The sequence below is a fragment of the Athene noctua genome, chromosome 13 (genome assembly GCF_965140245.1).
Source record: "Athene noctua chromosome 13, bAthNoc1.hap1.1, whole genome shotgun sequence".
Lineage (NCBI taxonomy): Eukaryota > Metazoa > Chordata > Aves > Strigiformes > Strigidae > Athene > Athene noctua.
The window spans coordinates 3,089,860-3,108,801 of record NC_134049.1 but is presented as its reverse complement, the minus strand read 5'-3'; the positions used below and the strand labels follow the sequence as shown (position 1 = coordinate 3,108,801).

Here is an 18,942-nt window from a genome sequence, read left to right as displayed (position 1 = left end):
CATATACATGCAGACATGCTTTTGTTGTGGTAACAAAACCAAGGAAATATAAAGCTAGCATTTTTGCTCGTACTAAGCAAACATCATTAGTGTGCAACAGTACGCTAGGATAACTAAGAAATACCATTATGTGGTTAAAAAAACTCTTGTGATCACAAAAACATTTTTCACAACGTGCAAGACAGTACAACAGTCGAAGGTGGACAAGACGTGATATGTACGTGGACACTCTCATAAGAAGCATCCCGCTAGCTACTGGAATAGCATGCACGCTGCTAAAGGGTCACCTGGCATCCTTCTAAAAGGTCACCAAGGTCACTTTGGATCACAACAGTACCACAAGTCTCACACAGCAATCGGCCAAAATACTGGAGCATCGCACGCACCTGCAAGGTTTTGAGCCACCGTTTGCTCCCTCCTCCAGGGTTTTGCCTGTACTCTATATATTTTCTACTTTCTACTCTATTTTCTATTCTATTTTTCTGCTTAGTTTAATATAATTACAGCACTGACTTACTACAAAGTAAGCTGTACTTTCTTTCGCAATGTGAGACCAAAGCACAAGACAAACAAGAAAGCAAACTGTAACAAAAAGCTTCCTATTAAGAAAACACATCCTTCAATTTTGAAATATTGTTGCAGGAAGAAACAAAGCAAATCTATTCTTAATTATTGTCAGAACAGAATTAAGAAGGTGGCTTATTCATAATTACTGCGCAAGCAGTATCTTTCTGTAGTTAATTAATAATTACTGTCCAGATGCAAGCAGTATCTTTCTGTGGTTACATAAGTTCTCATTCACAGAACATCATCTTCCTTCTCAGGTACAATCACCTCTCATATTTTATGATTTAAATCAAAAACATGCAAAACAACTTCAGAGCAATCCTTCTACTCCCCTTATGCATGACAGACCTGTCCATTTGTTTGTGTTGTTGGTGGTTTTTTTTTTCATTGCCAAGTGCTGGTTACTGCCTGAGGAAAAACATGGTACCAGATAATCCATGATCCTGTTTGTTATGGCATATGCTATATTTTTCAAAGTATTTAGCGGAAGAACTGCAAAGAAATGCAATACATTATATTATCCTCAAAGGTTGACAATAATAGACCCACCATAATACATTATTTCAAACAAAAACCTGGGGTACACTCTATGTGCATCAGGAAAAACTACCATGGTTGTTCTGGAAATTCAAGGGCTCTGGCACTGCAGATATGCAGGAAGGAAAAAGGTTAAGTGACACATAAAAGCTTGCGAGTGAACTCATTCAAAGCTTCCACACGTGCTGAAAGTTTAATTTCTTGTGTTTTGGTTAGAAATTTGCAAGGAGTAAACCTCAGTATTGGGCAGCCAAGTCAGTATCAGAGATAAGAGGTCTGTCAGCCAAAGTATCCCAAACTATGCTTCAACATCAAGGTCATCAGAAAAGCTTTGTTATTTCCAAGCAAAAAGAGTGTCTGCTGCATGTCTGTTTTGACTTGTGATGTAGCTTGTCCTGGCAAGCAGTCCAGGCAGTCACTCTTGTTATAAAATAAAGCTACCTCAGGAGCTAATTTGCTCATTTACGAGACCTACAAAGGGGTTGAGAGGTACCCACTGAAGCTGAAACTCTGCTTTTTTCACCTTTCTCTCTCCCTAAAGCAAAGCAGAATCTCTTGGAAAAGATGATACTGGAAACTCTGAATCCAATGCACTACAACATCACCAGCCTAGTACTGGATACAGTGCCAGCGGCCACAGTGCCTATACTCATTCTCATGTGCTTTCTGTTTCTAATGTGGAATCATGAAGAAACCTCATCAATACCAGGTAAATTAACTTTAACTGTAGTACCACCTAAAAGCTGTCAGAGTACTTGTTTGTTTGTTTGTTCCTCAAATTTAAGTGAGAAAGTAACAGTGAATAATGATTGTATGCCAACAAAATTAACTGAGAGTCAGTTTAAATAATACAGCTTTATAAAATAACTGATAAAAGAAGTCAGGCTCACTCTAACCTCAGAACTTCCATAATAAACCTGGCATGGCTATATATGACATTTAGTTTTCTGCTTTATTATGTATCTGCTAGAAGGATATAATACCTTTTTTTCAAAATCCAGATGTGCATATCTGCATGTGCATTATAAACTACTTTTGACGTGTTTTTAGTTTAAAGCTTTCTAAATTGTCTTTACTAGAAAAACATTATCTAGGAAATTATTCAGATTTTAGTAGATTATTAATTTTTCTCTCCATGTTTGGCACTGAAGGCCCTCCAGAACAGAACAACATCAAACAATTTCCCTCTCAGAGAGCTCCTTCGTAATGTTTTGGGGGCTTATGGTAGACGTTACCGATTCAGCTTATTTTTCATTAGATGAAAAAATGAGAACAGCGTAGACAGCTCACAAAGGGGTCTGACAGGAATAATCCTAAACTAACACAGTGGCACCTGAATGAAATTCTGAGAAAAAGGCACTTGCCAAACGTCATTCAATATATAAAAACTCTTTGAAAGTTAGAGAACGGGCAAGTATTCACACAAGGTTACCCTTTCTATTTGAATGCTTGATTGGATCAACAAGACGACAGAACTAAATCAATATGCTTTAAGTTTACAGCTACTTAAACAATCTGGAGTCTTGCAATTCCTGTTAGTAACAGTGGAGCCACAAGCAACTTCTAAATTTTTAAACAATATCCAACAGTTTTCTAAGTACTTAGTTTGTTTTATGGAGTTAGATTTATGTTTTACAGACAAAAGGGGCAAATTTAGCTTGCCCTAAAGAAGGAAACTTCCTTTTAAAAGTAATTTAAAGGCAAATTCTCTCCTGCTGTCTCCACTTTCTCCTTCTTGTTGTATGAGGGAAATTTGGTGCTGATTTACAGTGGAAGGGTTTAGTTGAGAACTTTGTGGACTAAATGCTTCTTAATCCATTCTTAGCTCCTACTTAAGCATGTTTTCGTAAATTCACAGCAGTAAAGGACTTCTTCCTTTAAAAATCTGTTTTCTCACTCTAGTATTAATGACTTTAAAAGATGTAATTCATTAAATTTAACTACATCAAAAGGACATTAACTTTTGTAAGTGTTACTATGACATTTCAACAAAATCAACAAAGATCAGAGGATGTTATACTCACAAATGAGTAAGCCATATGCTTTTTTTTTTTTCTAGATCATTTCTTCTTTCTAATATCTAGCCGTTGTCCCTCCAAATGTAAGCAACAGTTTGCAGTTGCACAAAGAAGTCACCAATGCCACAAGTTGTATGTGCATTGTAAGGGCTACAGGCTCCCACAGATACTGAGCGAGGCTTCAACTACACAGATGCAAGTTTCTCTAAGACAGAGCTTCAGCACAGGATTATATATATGAACTGCCCAGTGCAGACCTTGACTGTCATCTTAAAAAGCTCCTTTCAAAAGGGTGATGCTCTGAGGTATATTCTTGTCAGTGAGCACTGCTGAGACCAGACTTTTCTTATCCTGTTTCTTAGGGCCAGGATACTGCATGGGAATCGGTCCCCTCCTCTCACACGGGAGATTTCTCTGGATGGGAGTAGGTAATGCCTGCAACTACTACAATAAGACATATGGAGAATTTGTGCGAGTTTGGATCAGCGGTGAAGAAACATTTATAATTAGCAAGTAAATCCTTATTTTCTATCCTTAATAATACAAAGAGCTTTTTCATATTTTTACCTCTTTGCTACATTTTTGTCTAAAGTAGAACTGAAGTAATTATTTTCAAAAATTATCCTAACATAAACCTTTTACTTCCTGCTGTTCACAGACATCTTTCTAATCTTTTGTTTCTTTAAAGACTCTACTGAAATCTATGTGAATTCTTTAATTTTCTTTGTGGAAAGGAAGATTAAGCACTGTGGCTCAATCCTAAAAAAAAAAAAAAAAAAAAAAAAAAAAAATGTTCACCATCTCTTTTACTATTCCATTTAAATATTAGGATTACATACTACACAAGAACCTAGGCAGACTGCAATGCAGGATTAAGCCAAATTTTAGTTTCCTGTTTTCTTAAATTTCTCTTTAAAGTGGGAGTAGTGCTTGAAGATTATGGCTCAAATTCAGCATGTTAATTAAGCAAATGCAGCATTATAGGATTATGAGTAATTCCACTCCAGTTAATGGGATTACTCATAGACTTCGATTACACACAATGTTAGACACAATGCTAAACCACATGATTTTATTTATCATTTTATTAGTTCCAGTGGAGGGTTGCTTTCTTCTTCCATTGGATCTTCTGGATGCTTATGAATTATGCCATGAAAAAAGTAAAATGTTTATCTGTAATTGATGAATTAACCTTTTTTATTAGCAATATCAATCAATTCATATTCAGATTTCATTATGTCAAAGCTTTTGAAAAGCAACATAGTAAAGAGGACTATCACAGGATTTGCCATGTGAAGCAAGGCTGCTCCATCTGTTTTTACCTCTGTAAAGAGAGGTAATCACGACAAGAAAACTATTTACATGCTCATCCTACACAGGTGTTGCAAATATCAACTAATGTACCGTAATGTTTTGATAATGTAAAATACTATGAATTCCCACTGCTCTCTTCTACTTTCTGTACTACCAATTCCCCAGAAAAACCAGGAGTGTTGATAAACAATGCTGCATCAGACTTTACAGTCAATACATCACTTCAGACTTTTGTTTAAAAGCACTGACTGTACCACAGGGAACTAGTATTTAACTTTTTTTGATACAATAATATAAAGTTAACAATGGTTCATAAATTCACTGCAAAACTCAACATAACCTGAATTCTGTAAGACTATACTATTTCCATCAATATCATTGGAATTTTAACCAAATCCAACCATACTGAGATGCTAATGTACATTCTGGGTTACAACAGATGTTGACTTTCGGAGGACTTCATTAAATAGTTCCATAAGAAAAATCTGTTTACACAAGGTCATATGTCAACATCCTCCCTTAAAATGTTATTACGTGTCTCCTGCGTAGATGTGTGGAATAAAAGGAAGCAAAATGAAAATACCTTTCCATTTTTGAGGACATCCGTCATAATTCAACACCATCTTTTTGCGTTCATGAAAGCACAGATGATGTTCTTTGACATGCAAAAAACCTTTAAGGAAATTAGAGAAGAGAGCAGATGTGGGGAAGTACAGGAAAGAGAGAATCCTTGATTTCTTTGGAAGGCTGGACCTGCAGACACACTCCTCCCTGTTATTACTCCAGTCCATATTCCATGTTTGTCTATTTGTACCATACAGCACCTCACTGTTAACTTTACCGCTGGTCGTGCAGAACTACGGTGAAAACCCAGCAGTGCTGAACTCAATAGCAGAAGTCTCACTTTGCCTGACTGAAAAAATAAATTAAATCCATGCAAGAAGTCTGAGATTTAGCCCATAGAGTATGCCACGTGGTAAAGAAAGCGTATCGTTTCATTTCAATCTCTGTTCTGGTCTTCTTTCTTTTTGTCGGATTTCATTTGATCGGGTTTTCATCATGTCAACATTTCTGAAATACTAGCTCCCTCTAAAGGAAATTACTTCTTAAAACAATAATGCTGGTCACAACCTGTTTCCCAACACGTGTAAATAAACCTTATCAATTGTAGAAAGATTTCTACGTATCACAGATTTCCCTAACATGTCTTTTTAGGAATATTTATCCCACACATATCATCATATTATGATGCTGCATTTTTAAACGATGCATATATATTCATGCTTTCTGCATGTGTCTGGGAATGGCCAAATAGTTATAGAACGTATAGCTGTAATTTAATACACATCATGATGAAATTAGCAAATATTTTACACCTCATCTTCTGAAATATCTGACATTGGCCTGATTGTGTCTTCTATATCTACATGTTTCTATGTATACACACTATTCAGATTAAAATATTTTGGTAACTATTTGCATTTTAACTGAAAAATAGTTTTAAATCTGAACAGAAGACATTAACAGATCCAATATATGTTCTGAAGGCATTTATCATCAAAATTTTTAAATTATGTAAGAGGAACAACGTTTAATGTCAAGCATTGTACTTCCTGCTAAATTGAGAATGCAAGTCAGTACTTCAGAGCAACTATAAGACGTCAGAATTAAAATTCTGTCTACAATCTATGAAACGGTATTTTTGGTTTGGGCTTTTTTCTCCCCATTTCTTTCCCAGACCCTCAAGCGTGTTCCACGTAATGAAACACTGGCATTATGTTTCTCGATTCGGGAGCAAGCTTGGATTACAGTGCATTGGCATGTATGAAAATGGAATCATATTTAATAACAACCCAGCACACTGGAAAGAAATTCGACCCTTTTTCACCAAAGGTAAATCAATGTGCATTAATATACTTCATTACTGTAGCACAGAGTCTATCTTTTCTGAACTGCTGTTTGTCCTTTGCATACTTAAATTACAGAAATCAGTTCTCTTTATATAAGAATTATTTTATTGCACATGTTTTCACACTTGTCCCGCCTGGTATGCCATTTGAAATGGTCCTGAAGTAGCTTTGCAGATTCTTAATCTCATCCAATTAAACCAAAATTAAATGATGCCCACAAGCCATGTTTTTATTATTCAAATCCAGCATTTACATTAGCTCAGCTGGCGCTTCCATAAATGTAGTTGGCTGTTCCTAGCCCAGCCTCCACTGAGTTCAAAGACTTCTCTGTCTTGTTCTAACTGAAGAAAAAAAAAGTGCTTTAGTTTCAAAAATAACTTAATTCCTTTAATATACTAAGAGTCAATGTAGTAACAGAGAAAAAGATTGACATAATTAGTATGACTAGGTTGAAATCAAACAGCAAATTACCTAAACTCCAGTGTTACTAATTTATGAGTCTGTAATTTTTGATTCACCTTCTTTCCACAAATTGAAAATTTTCAGTATTAGTATATCATTAGAATTAGCTATTTCAAATGATCTTACAGCCTTCCTAACAAAACTGCCACGCTTGTTCTGCGGGCTCTACAGTTGAGACTGCAGAAGTTTACAAGGTATGAAAGTTAACCAATCTTTTGATCATTTTGCACATATATTTCAGCTCTGTCTGGTCCTGGTCTTGTGCGTATGATAGCGATTTGTGTTGAATCAACAATTGATCACCTGGACAAACTAGAGGAAGTAACCACGGAAGTGGGAAACATCAATGTGTTGAATCTTATGAGACGGATCATGCTTGACACATCTAACAAGCTTTTTCTCGGGATCCCTTTAGATGGTACCAACACCTTTATTTTTATACCTTATGATGGATCTAAAGTGCATGTCCAAGGAAAAGTCATTGACACCACTCAGCAGTTTTATTTCAGAAAACAGAACAAAAACCAGACTTTTCTATCACCACATAATTATCTGAAATTGATTTATGAGTGATTTTAATTATAAAAGAATCTTATGCCACCAAAAATATATATTAGTCTGTCACATTCACCTTAATAAATAGTACCATTAAAAGAGATTTTTTTTTTTATGCACTGAGTTGCTACAATCCCAATATTATATGCATGTAAGAATTGGAAATCTTGCCAAAGTAAATGATTTCCTTGAAAAGACAATTTATGTCTTCTATGATTTCTCCATCCTCAGAACCATATGACAGAAATAACATTATCCTGATGTTTAAATTATCCCATTTCAATATGCTGCAAGAGCTCTGCTTCTGCTCCCCTGTGGGAGACTATTCACCTTTGGTTGATACACCACCATCTCCTTTTAGCTACCTACCAAGAGGTTTTACAAAGATCTATACCTCTTCTACAGCGTGCCACAAATGTTTCCTAATGCTATTTACCACCATTAAAACCAGTTGTTTATCAAATTCCCATTAACTTAGAGTAGGGAACAGGGCCTTACTATTAATTTTTCTGAATGTGTTCTTTGACTATTGAAGTTTATGTTTCATACTGCTTTTTGTTAATGTTTCTTTTCAGAACATGCCATTGTACTTAAGATTCAAAATTACTTTGATGCTTGGCAAGCACTTTTATTAAAGCCTGACATCTTTTTTAAGATTTCTTGGCTGTGCAAGAAATATGAAGAGGCGGCGTAAGTATTAATGGTCTTAAAAACCGTTTGCATAAGATCCTTTCTTTTTACAAAGATCTTTTGATGTTTACCTCTGTCTTTTAGAAAATAAATTGCAAAAATGGCAAAGGTGACTGGCTGAAGTCCCCTATATGCAGGCCCAAGATAGCAACAAAACAAGATACCCCACTGATTCTACAAGTGGCTGATCTCAGGGGATGATTTATAGCCACTGTCTACTCAGCTCTGGTTTACTCACCCAAATATTAATTAATGACAGCTCAAATGTGAAATTAAATTTAAATCACTGGTTCAAACAGACAAGGAAAAGCCATCATATGGGGTAAAGTTACATTTGCTATCTCGTTGAGGACAGTCAAATATCAAAGCTACAGCTGATCAAAAGAAGAAGAAACAACTACATTCATGGCACTATCCCAGAAGAGTTAAACCCTGAGCATAATTCGATTTATTGGTTCCCTCACCATGCATTTTTGAGTCAACAACTCATTTTTGTGTTAAAACTTGGTGCTCAGCATAGCATGATAATCCATTTCAAGGGTGGGTTTTTTTTTCCTAAGTAAGGAACAAATACATTTTGTCATCTTCCTCTTTGCAAAAATACAAAATGCCTCTTCTATTTTTATGTTCTCATTTGCTATCTTCTGCCAAAACAGGACTGACTATAAAAAGAACTGGCAATCAGTTTGTTCATTTTGGATTTGGATTGCATCTAGTGAGAGAAACTACTACTTATGAAGCATGTGCAATAAATTGTTTTGATAGTGCTGTATAACATAAAGACTTCAGGGGAAAGATGGAAGCTCACCTAAAGTAATTGACAACTCTTATGAACTAGACACGAGATCTATCTTCTCTACCATTTGCTTGCCAGTTATATTATGGGACTGATCACTTCTTTATCCTGTGATTCTAGTAATAGCTAAGTGTGGTGGCTGACTTATTACCAGAAAGCCCCTGCAGGCAAATATTGATGTTTCAAAAGCAAATCCATAAAAATGGACTTATTCATAAATTTCTACTGAAAAAAAAACCTGATAAAGATTGTTGGACTTAAAGCAATGCAAAGAACCAGCACATGATATGATGACTTTTGATATTCTTCTGATAAAGTTGGCAAAAAGGACCATTTGTAATTTCTAACACATAAAAGATGTTATAAATAATGAGAACTTTACCAGGTTTGAAGTTTTAAATGCATTTACCCCTGCAAACCTAGTCAAAATTTCTATCCCAACAATAACAAAAACAAATGGAAAGCCTGAGAATTTCCTTTAAAAAAAACCTTTAAAAATATTTTTTAAAATAATCGCCGTCAAATATATAACCAATTGAAAATCCTAAATAAAATTATAAAAATTGTTGGACGTTGCTTTTTCCCACCACTGAAATACAAACTGTTGACGCAGTATTACTGACTATTTAAATATGAAAAATTTAATCAACTCTACCTTCAAGATAGTACAATTTTTCTAACGTTTATCTACATTTTTCTAACAATTATCACCCATGTCCTCCAAGTTCATTTTATTCACAATCTGAAATAGAAGGAAATTAATTCTTTGGAAATGTTAATAAATCTTTAAAAAACTCTACTCATTAATAGCATATATTGACATATTTTCATCCTTTTCAGTCCATCCTATATAAAGAGAATAAGATTTCGTTCCAAACAAGCAATTAGTAAGAAACAATAAGAAAAATACACCTTCTCTTAGTATTACTGTTTTTGCAGAAAACCACATAACCACTTTTAGAAATACTCAATTTCTGCCACTCTTAGATGTTTTTATGGGTATAATCTCTATGTTTCTAATCATATCCTAGTGTATACTCAAAGCTTACAGATGTTTATCATATGTTGGATTTCATCTGTTTTCAGCAAAGACCTGAAAGGAGCAATGGAAATCCTAATAGAACAGAAAAGACAAAAGCTTTCCACTGTTGAAAAATTGGACGAACACATGGATTTCGCATCCCAATTGATTTTTGCACAGGTATTGGCAGTGTACTCAAAATATGCCTAACTTGGATTTTTCTGACATTCTCCTGTCACTAACAACACTGATATATGAAGTTTAACTTGCAAAGCCTATCTGAAAGCCGTGTCATCATAAAGACATACAAATCAGTTGGTTCTGTGGAGTCACTTGCAGTGACTCAGACACTGAAGAGTTGCAGTTTTGGGAACAGGTGCTTTTCTGATTTTTTTTTTTTTTTTTCATGGCTTAAACAGCATCCTTACAAGTCTTGCATCTACCCCTAAACAGCCTCCAGTCTTTCCCTAACCCCTGTATTTTATCTTGATGTATTGCCTCTTGTTTGCAACAGCTCCAAACGCAATGTAAATCCTCCCTTGTATAATCTCTGATAACTCACAAATTCTGTGATGAAAAGCAATAAATCAGTAAGAATCTGAGCTAAGCTAACTCTTGCTTTTCTGTAAGATAATATACACTCATCAAAACATGACTTTTCTGGTTTTCTCCAAAGGACAAAAAAAAAAAAGCTATTTAGCAGATGAAATATGATAGAAAGACTGACAAGATTTTTACTTTTGTTTAAAGCAGATAGTCTAGGTCCTTCCCATTCTACCACTATAGGACCTTCGTTGGCATCAGAGGTCCACAATCAACATTTTCCCCAAAATTTCAAATTTTTTTCAGAACAGAGGGGACCTGACTGCTGAGAATGTGAACCAGTGTGTGTTGGAGATGATGATTGCTGCTCCTGATACTCTGTCTGTGACTCTCTTCTTTATGCTAATACTGATTGCAGAGCACCCCACAGTGGAAGAGGACATGATGAGAGAAATTGAAACTGTTATGGGTAAGCAGGAGCTTCAAAGTCAGTGATGTGGGAACGTAATTTTGCTTCAGCAGTGATCTAATTTTGATTATTCAAAGGCTAAAAATTCTGTTTTCTTCCAACAGAAGCATTTGCTGTAAAATATATGACTACTAATATATAAAAGATTTTATTCAAGATCAAATGAAAGAAGATGAGCAATTTGCAAGACAAATTCAAAAAGGAATCATCAGAATTGACAATGTATTAGAAAGAACACGCTATAATCACTCCTCAGCAACAGCAGTGCAAATCAGCACTCACCTCACAAATTCTATTGAAATGATTTTCCATTTACCATGAATAGCAGAAGAGGACACTCATTTCAAATACTTCTAATCACCAGTACCGTGTATATAGAGAACCTGTCTAGGTTCCACTATGACTGCAGAAGGGAAAGTGGAGAGAAAATTAAAATGATATTCTGCTGTCATCCACTTTGATATCAAACTGGTCTCCTCTAAATACTAACTATTCAAAACACAACCTAGATATTCCAAATTTGTATTCTTCTCTTTCTCTAGACTTCATTCAAAGCCTGACACTGACCTAATATAGGAAATAATTTCAACCACTCTTATTCAAGATTTACTTCTGGTCAGTTAAACACTGGAAAGCGTATAACAAGTCCTTTATTCTTTTTCTAAGGTGCTTTTATTAAACCTGGTTTTATTCATTAGAGTTGAGTACTCACGTATTTATCTTCCCTATTTATTTCTAATAGCCTCGACTTCTAAGGCAGTAGAATGTTGTTGCCTGTTCCTTAAGCAAATGATCAGCTCAAGTAGCAAAGCTGCCTTTTATCTTGTAAACCTACCACTGCAGCGTTCAGACTGTAGTTCTTGAGCTGCTTGTGGCTTGAAAGTTCAAGTAAGGCTCCCACTGGCAGCACATCACGGCACTGATACTGCTGCTGATGGAGTCAGACTGGGAGGAAGCTACTCACGGTAACTGAGAGAGTCAGGCCACAGCAGGACCTAGCTGTGCATCCACCCAAACCCAATCACACGGTGAAAATTTAAGTTCCCTACAAAGTTATGTCCCATCTGCAGACTATTCCCAGATTCCATTTGCTGTCAGAAGATTTCTTTGTTGTGTCTTGTTGCTCTCAGTCACACAGAATTCAGGGAAGGACTTTGGGAGTTCTGTCATTGACAAGAAAGCAGAGCAAAGACTCATAATGTATTAAGAAGGTGAGAAGATCATAAATTAATTAACCAGGGTTTATGCTGATGAACAATATACAAGGTTTCCTGAATATGTAGGGCTACATAAAATTCCTTAGAAGATGTTGGATCCTTCCTACAATTTCAGAAACTGAGAATCTTCAAAAAATATTTTGGTATTTGTACAATGAAACTATTAAATTCGTAACCAACTTCTTTACCATCTGTTCTATTCCACAAGGTGACAGAGACATACAGAGTGATGACATGCCAAACTTAAAAATTGTGGAGAATTTTATTTATGAGAGCATGAGATACCAGCCAGTTGTGGACCTGATCATGCGAAAAGCTTTACAAGATGATGTAATTGATGGCTATCCTGTGAAAAAGGGGACAAACATTATTCTCAATATTGGACGTATGCATAAGCTTGAATTCTTTCCAAAGCCTAATGAGTTTTCTCTTGAAAATTTTGAGAAAAATGTGAGTTTTCTATTTTATTTTTTACAGAAAATTGGGTATTATCTATCAAGAATGTCTCTTCCTCTTATTTTGATCAAGAACTTTGTGACCATAAGACTGTTATCCCTTTGTGTAAGTGCCTAGTTAGCTATACATCCTGCTTATTACTGTTGTTATTAAGATTAAAGCCAGGCCAATATTTTCCTACCAAAGTGCCTTTTAATTAAAAAATACTTATGATATCAAAACCAAAGTTTTCCCAGACATCTTAATTTTGATTAAAATTTCCTGATTAAACTTGTCAGACACCTATAGTTCCCATTATATCCCCTGACACTGGACAAAATAAAGAGGCTTTAGGGAGCCAAAGCCTTGCAAGCAGTATAACACAGAGCCGAGGCCACCTAAGGATTCTCAGGAGAGATGAAGCAGTATAGTAACTCCTGAGAGACTGAGAATCTAGCATCCATTTTATTCTCTCTTTTGTAAAATTGCTGAATAAAAACAAACATGTTTTATGGACCAAAACTCAATACTGCAGATGCTGAGTAATTCAGTCCCAGTTCAGCACAGCATGTCAATTTAAATTATATTCTAACTCTCAATAAACCTAGAATTTTCTTTAGTCTACATTACTGAGTCCTGTACCAAAAGAAATGTGAACTTTTTTCCTACTTGTAATCCTCCATCTATCATAAATCAACTATTTACTTTCATTTAGACCTCTGCTCTTCTGATCACTGATTAAACAAATTGTTTCGTAAAACTGTATTTGTTCAGCAATAATCATCTGGATAGATTAAAACTGAAAGAAAGAAAATAGACTGATTCTATGGCATATTTGAATCCTTCTTTTTGACTTAACTGGTGCAGATGGAAGCAGAAGATACTGCTACCCATGTGGCAGCACAAAATGTCAAATACTAAGGTTTGCTTAGCACTCCTGTGAGGGAATTAAAAAAGTATCCGGAATAAAGAGCCATGCAAGAGTGGAGGGAATATTCAACTTAGTTCTACAAAGGGAATCTTAACTGCAGAGCGTTAGCCTTGCTATCATAGATGCACACATTTTCCTGGTATGGAATCTTTTACATTTTCTAGTGGCTTGTCAAATATTAAGGTTGGATGGGGCTGAAGTTAAAGGGTTAATATTTTCTACAGCTGTCTCCAGCTCTCATTTTGTCCAACTAAAATAATTTTATCACCTGGCATTTTTTTTTTCTTTTGAGATGCCAGCAGCTACACATATAAGTGTCCACAGACAGTAATTTCAGTTTTAAAGAAATGAATAATGATCCCCTTTGATACACCAGAAATGGGCTTACTAGTAAGAACACTGGAAGAAATAATTAAGAAAAGAAAAAAAGAAAATATATGAATGCTCAGGCTAGAAACATGCCCCTAAGTTTTAAATTTTTCCTATCAAAAATCTAGGAGTACCATGTATGCCACACACAAATGAGCACTAAACACCCTGGTTAACATTTCTAAACTGCTCTTTGATTACCCACAGCAAACTCTGCACACAGTATTAAAAACAACAGATCAAGAAAAAAAGAAAAAAAGTCATTGTAGAAAATTCGAGAGTAAGTGCTTAAGTTTATTTCAATAACTATTCACTTCGAATAGCTTCCGTTTTGCCACCCATTATTTTCATGCTAAGTATTTCTATCAAAATGGATTTCTTGCTTATATTAAAAGTACACTTTGCTACTAAAAATATCTCCCCTTGACCAAATATTTAACCACACATTTTCTATCTGACCTGATGCATTCTGTTTGCCACATAATTATTCTAGCAGGCACAATTTTCACACAGTTGTCTAAGTGAATAGCAATTCACACCATTATTTATGATAAGATGGCATTGTTAGAATCTAAACATTTCTCCATTTTCCCAGGCTGTGCATTTGCTATTGTGCTGTACTGCCAGCTGCTGTACTTGCTCTGTATTATAAACTCTTGTATTTACCTATCATTTTTCAAAAATTACAGCTCAGTTTATTTGAAAAAAATTAAACAGAAAGCACTTTTCGCAGTCTGAAAATGAAAAAAAATTAATATAAAGCGACCTTTTCTACTCCATTCTTTAGTTAAATAGTAGGTCAGAACACAGCTAATCACTTTAAAAAAAAAAGAAAGCTACACAGATGAAGAAAAATAATTTATTTCTAGCCAGACTTGCTTTTTCTTACTCATAATAAGTACCTTTGTACCTCATTAGCAGTACTATTCATGCTGTCGGGACTGTTTTGGAATACTGATCTATTCAATGTCAATAAAAGTAGCAGAAACTGGCTGCACATTCTTAGCAGTTCTGGGAATCCTGCATTTCATATTTTAGTTGACAGGACAGAAGATGATCATTTTATAAGTGTTATGTCTCTATTAGCTATCAAATATAATTTTCAATATTACTTCTTATGACAAAACAATTCTCAGGAGCGTTAACTTTTTAATGACAATTCTAGTAGGTGTATGGCTTTATGATTATCTTTAGACAAGGGATCGGCCTGTATCTCAGACATTTATGAGCTTCGTGATGAACATCTTCTGAAAAAGTTTTTAGTGAACTTTAATGCATATCGAAGAGCAAAAGCTTCATTTCACAGGTACTTGTAGCTCACAGGGTGAACAGGCTCTAAATACATGGGCAGAATTCAACTGCTTAACTTTGCATTCCTGCTATCTTAGCATTTAAAATCTCCTACCTTCTGTAGGTGTCTCTGTATTTCGGCCTGACTTGGGTGAAAGGGCAGTTCAGTGTAAAGGGAAGAAGTAATTGCTCCTAAGAGATTCTTTCCACAAGTTTTTCAGAACATATTTACTACCAATTTCCATCATAATTTTGGCTACTTTTACGAAGAAAAGTTTGTCTTTAACTTTATTGCTCATGTTATTCTGTACAGGTTCCTTCACGCTATTTCCAACCATTTGGATTTGGCCCTCGGGGCTGTGTAGGAAAGTTTATTGCCATGGTAATGATGAAAGCAATTCTGGTGACTCTTCTACGACGGTGCAGAGTACAGACAATGAAAGGAAGAGGCCTTAACAACATCCAGAAAAATAATGACTTATCCATGCACCCGATAGAAAGGCAGCCTCTGCTGGAGATGGTTTTCACACCAAGAAGAAACACAATCAAGAATCAGGGTGACTAAAATGGATCAGCATCAGCATTGAAGTTGCAGAGCTCTTTCAGCCACGGCCACTAAGAAATACTCATCGTTCCTAGGTAAAGACAGAGAGTAAAACATTTTGTTGCCCCTAAATGACTATGGCTTCAGATGACAACTTGTTCTGCCTGCACAGCAGAACCACGTTCTAGTCACAACTTCAATGTAATAAAGAAAGACTAAAATTACAAAATAGCCCTGTTGCTAGGTGATGGCACACTATCTGCAGGATTCCTGGCTACTTTCTAAAACCATCAAGTTCAGCTGAAGTTATGCCTTGCTTTTCAAACAGCGCAAGTTCAGATGTTTGGGGGTCAAAAAAAGAACATGCCTGACATGTTTAATTCCAGGCCTACTTCCCTCCACCTCCCCAAAGTTAAGCCTAGCCATATTTAACTACTGCAAAAGCTTTGATTGTCTTATTTTTGAAAACAGCTGAATGGATAATATTAAAGTTGATTTTAAGATGATCAAACAATTAAAAATATTTAGGACATACGCAAGTTATAAAAAAATGTTTGTACAAGAAGTCATTCAAACATTTTTCTTTACAGTTTTGCAGTCATATTAAACAGATACCAAAGACTTAGAGTGTCAGACAGATTTTACTGATGGTAGTAATCTTCAGAGTACTAGCTAATATGACAGTTGAGGTAACTGCTCTGTGTTTTTAAAACCCAGTGTCCTGCTATGGAGTATGCTACAGAGGATCTGTAAACATCTCAGTAAAGATCAGCTGAGATTAAGGTAACAAATATGAAACATTACCACTAGTAGTATGTGGAGAGGGGACAACAGCACTCAGCTCCACCTCATCTGGTTAACTGTAGAAATTTCCCACCTCACCACAGTTTGGTGAAGCTCAAATTCTCTCTAAACAGTCTAAACAGTACTAAATCCTATTTCAGTCTGGGTTTAATTGCTCAATTCTACTTCAGAGAGTAAAATTTGAAGTTGTTGTCCATGTTCCCACACTACAGCAGGGGAGAAAGTCTCTCCCTAATTATCCACATGGCTTTTATTGCTTCTCCTGAAAGAGCACTGGGCAGTGCCCTGCTCTCAAGCATCTTGCTCCATGCCCACTGACCTAAAGAGAACCAGTAGCATAAAAGAAACACTGGCTCGAGAAGCAGAGGTTTGTTGGTTAGGGTTTTTTTGAGATAAAATGGTTTCACTCGTCTACTCAAGGTAAGATGCAAGTTTCATTGGGTAAATGCTCAGAGTTTTGTAGTGGGAATGGAGAAAAGTTCTGAATTAACAAGCAGATTTCTAGAAAACATTTTTTAAAGTATTTTTGCATACACAAATTCTTATTTGATTTATAAATTAGGATTAGTTTTATACATAGTCCTTAACAGGAAAGCTACATAACTACCCAACATTTCTTGTTGAAAATGGACATATCTTGAAATCTGTAGAATCTTGACATTCATTGATATCTCTATTATCCTAATGATGAGCTGTTAGTCTGGTCAAGAAGATGATGATCTTAATGATGGCTTAATGACAACATTCCTTGACAAAGACTTTCCATTTTCGGTAAGCTTGAGTTTTTATACTGTGTAACCCAAAGAAAGGGATTTTCAGGATAAAGTGCCTTGATAAAGCCAAACCACCAATGTACAACAGGCTTTATAGTAACCTTTTCCTTCCAAATCACTTAAACTATAAAAAGAAAATAAGTGTTTATGTCCTTACTTAGAAAATCGAATTAAAAATAATTAGATTAACTACTCTATTCCCTCAGACCACTGGTCTCAGGTTCAAGACCAGCAGAGGAGGACCTATCCTGCAGCATAAAAAAAACCCAAAAAACCCAAAAAACATAAACCCAACAAATAAATATGTGTTCCAGCCAAAGGTGATGAATTAGGTGAGGCTGGGACTGGTGACAACAAAGCTGCCACACATTCAGGTAATTTCTCAAAAGAGCATGTAACTTTTCTAGAGTAATTAAAAAAAAATAAAAATAAAAATAATTTGTTGTAGCTAGGTTACTTTTAAAGCTTGCTCCATAGCATTTGCATGGCACCCAAAAATGACAAGAGCGAAGGGCAATCCCATACCATGTCTTTTCCAACCTGAATGATTCTATGATTCTAGAACTTCTACTTTTTAAGTCATGAAGTGACACAGTGGTATGAGCCTTTGGAATATCTACTGTAACCTCTCTTTCTACATTCTCTGTAGCCTTTAAACTGGGAAATTGTTAGAGCTGTTGATAGAAGAAAAAAAAAAAAAAAACAAACCAAACCAACCGCCCAAAATCTGATTAAATCACCTTTATTCTGTATCACAAAGCACCAAAAAGGGTACTTCAGTGGACACACATTTCTCATTTGCATGAGAACTTTCAAAAGAAAGTCACCAAAAGATCTTTTTTCTTGGTAAAAAAACTACTATTTTATACACAGTATATATCTTTGCTTATTTCACACACAAAACCATTCTTATAGTGATAATTTCCTCTCTGATTTTCCATCTCATCATTATAGGTCTTTCCCCAAGTAAAATTTTTCACAAGTTTGGAATTAATAATTACTTTTATCATTCAAATTTTGAAATAATTATATGAAATCATGTAGATATGTGGAAAATGCATGCTTCTCTGATTTCTTTAATGTATTATACATTGTTGAATTTGTATGCTGGAATTTCAGAAACATGATTACAATAATTATTCTATGGAAGAAATAAAGCAGTTTCATTTTTTACTTTTTGTAAGCAAGCTTGCAGAATTATTTTCCGTTGTATTTTAAGTATTTTCTTTCTGATATGCTTTGCACATAGTGTTTCTGGTCCTCAAATTTCTGCAGTACTTAATTTTGTCCAAATTTGGACAATAGACCTGTTAATTACTCTGAGCTGTTAGCTAATCCGAGTTTATGGCTATTATGCAGTGGTCTATTTGCATGAATATTTGCACAATAAGGTCCATTTCCCCTCCTCATATTCTTACATATGTTTGAGAACTGCAGTTGGTGAAGCAGTGTTTCAGAGCTTGCCATGAGGATATAATCAGTTTAAATCTTCTCAATGTATACATGCCACTGTACAAAACAGAATTCTGATTTTAAATGGTGTTTTATTATCAGCTACTGTAAAAAGTTAAGTGACTTTTAAAACCACATCAAGTCTACTCTCATCAAGTGACTATTCTATTAATGTTCAATACATCAACATAGACCAAACTTGAAGACTATCTTTTATACATCACTGTGATTATGGGCTGCTCACA

At 35.3% G+C, this 18,942-nt stretch overlaps 1 protein-coding gene across 1 annotated transcript; it reads left to right on the top strand.

Moving 5' to 3' along the window:
- The first annotated feature begins 1,468 nt into the window (after positions 1 to 1,468).
- Positions 1,469 to 15,689, top strand: CYP19A1 (cytochrome P450 family 19 subfamily A member 1). The gene is made up of 9 exons (XM_074917258.1): positions 1,469 to 1,813; positions 3,485 to 3,635; positions 6,175 to 6,329; positions 7,050 to 7,226; positions 7,939 to 8,053; positions 9,936 to 10,050; positions 10,720 to 10,882; positions 12,308 to 12,549; positions 15,438 to 15,689. Exons 1-9 carry the CDS (start codon positions 1,669 to 1,671, stop codon positions 15,687 to 15,689), a joined length of 1,515 nt encoding a protein of 504 aa, XP_074773359.1. The 5' UTR covers positions 1,469 to 1,668.
- The last annotated feature ends 3,253 nt before the right edge of the window (positions 15,690 to 18,942 follow it).

Coding starts and splice junctions, on each gene's coding strand:
- CYP19A1 (XM_074917258.1), top strand. CDS start 1,669: ATGATACTGGAAACTCTGAATCCAATGCACTACAACATCACCAGCCTA. Junction 3,636..6,174: donor GAAACATTTATAATTAGCAA/GTAAATCCTTAT, acceptor TTTCTTTCCCAG/ACCCTCAAGCGTGTTCCACG. Junction 6,330..7,049: donor TCGACCCTTTTTCACCAAAG/GTAAATCAATGT, acceptor CATATATTTCAG/CTCTGTCTGGTCCTGGTCTT.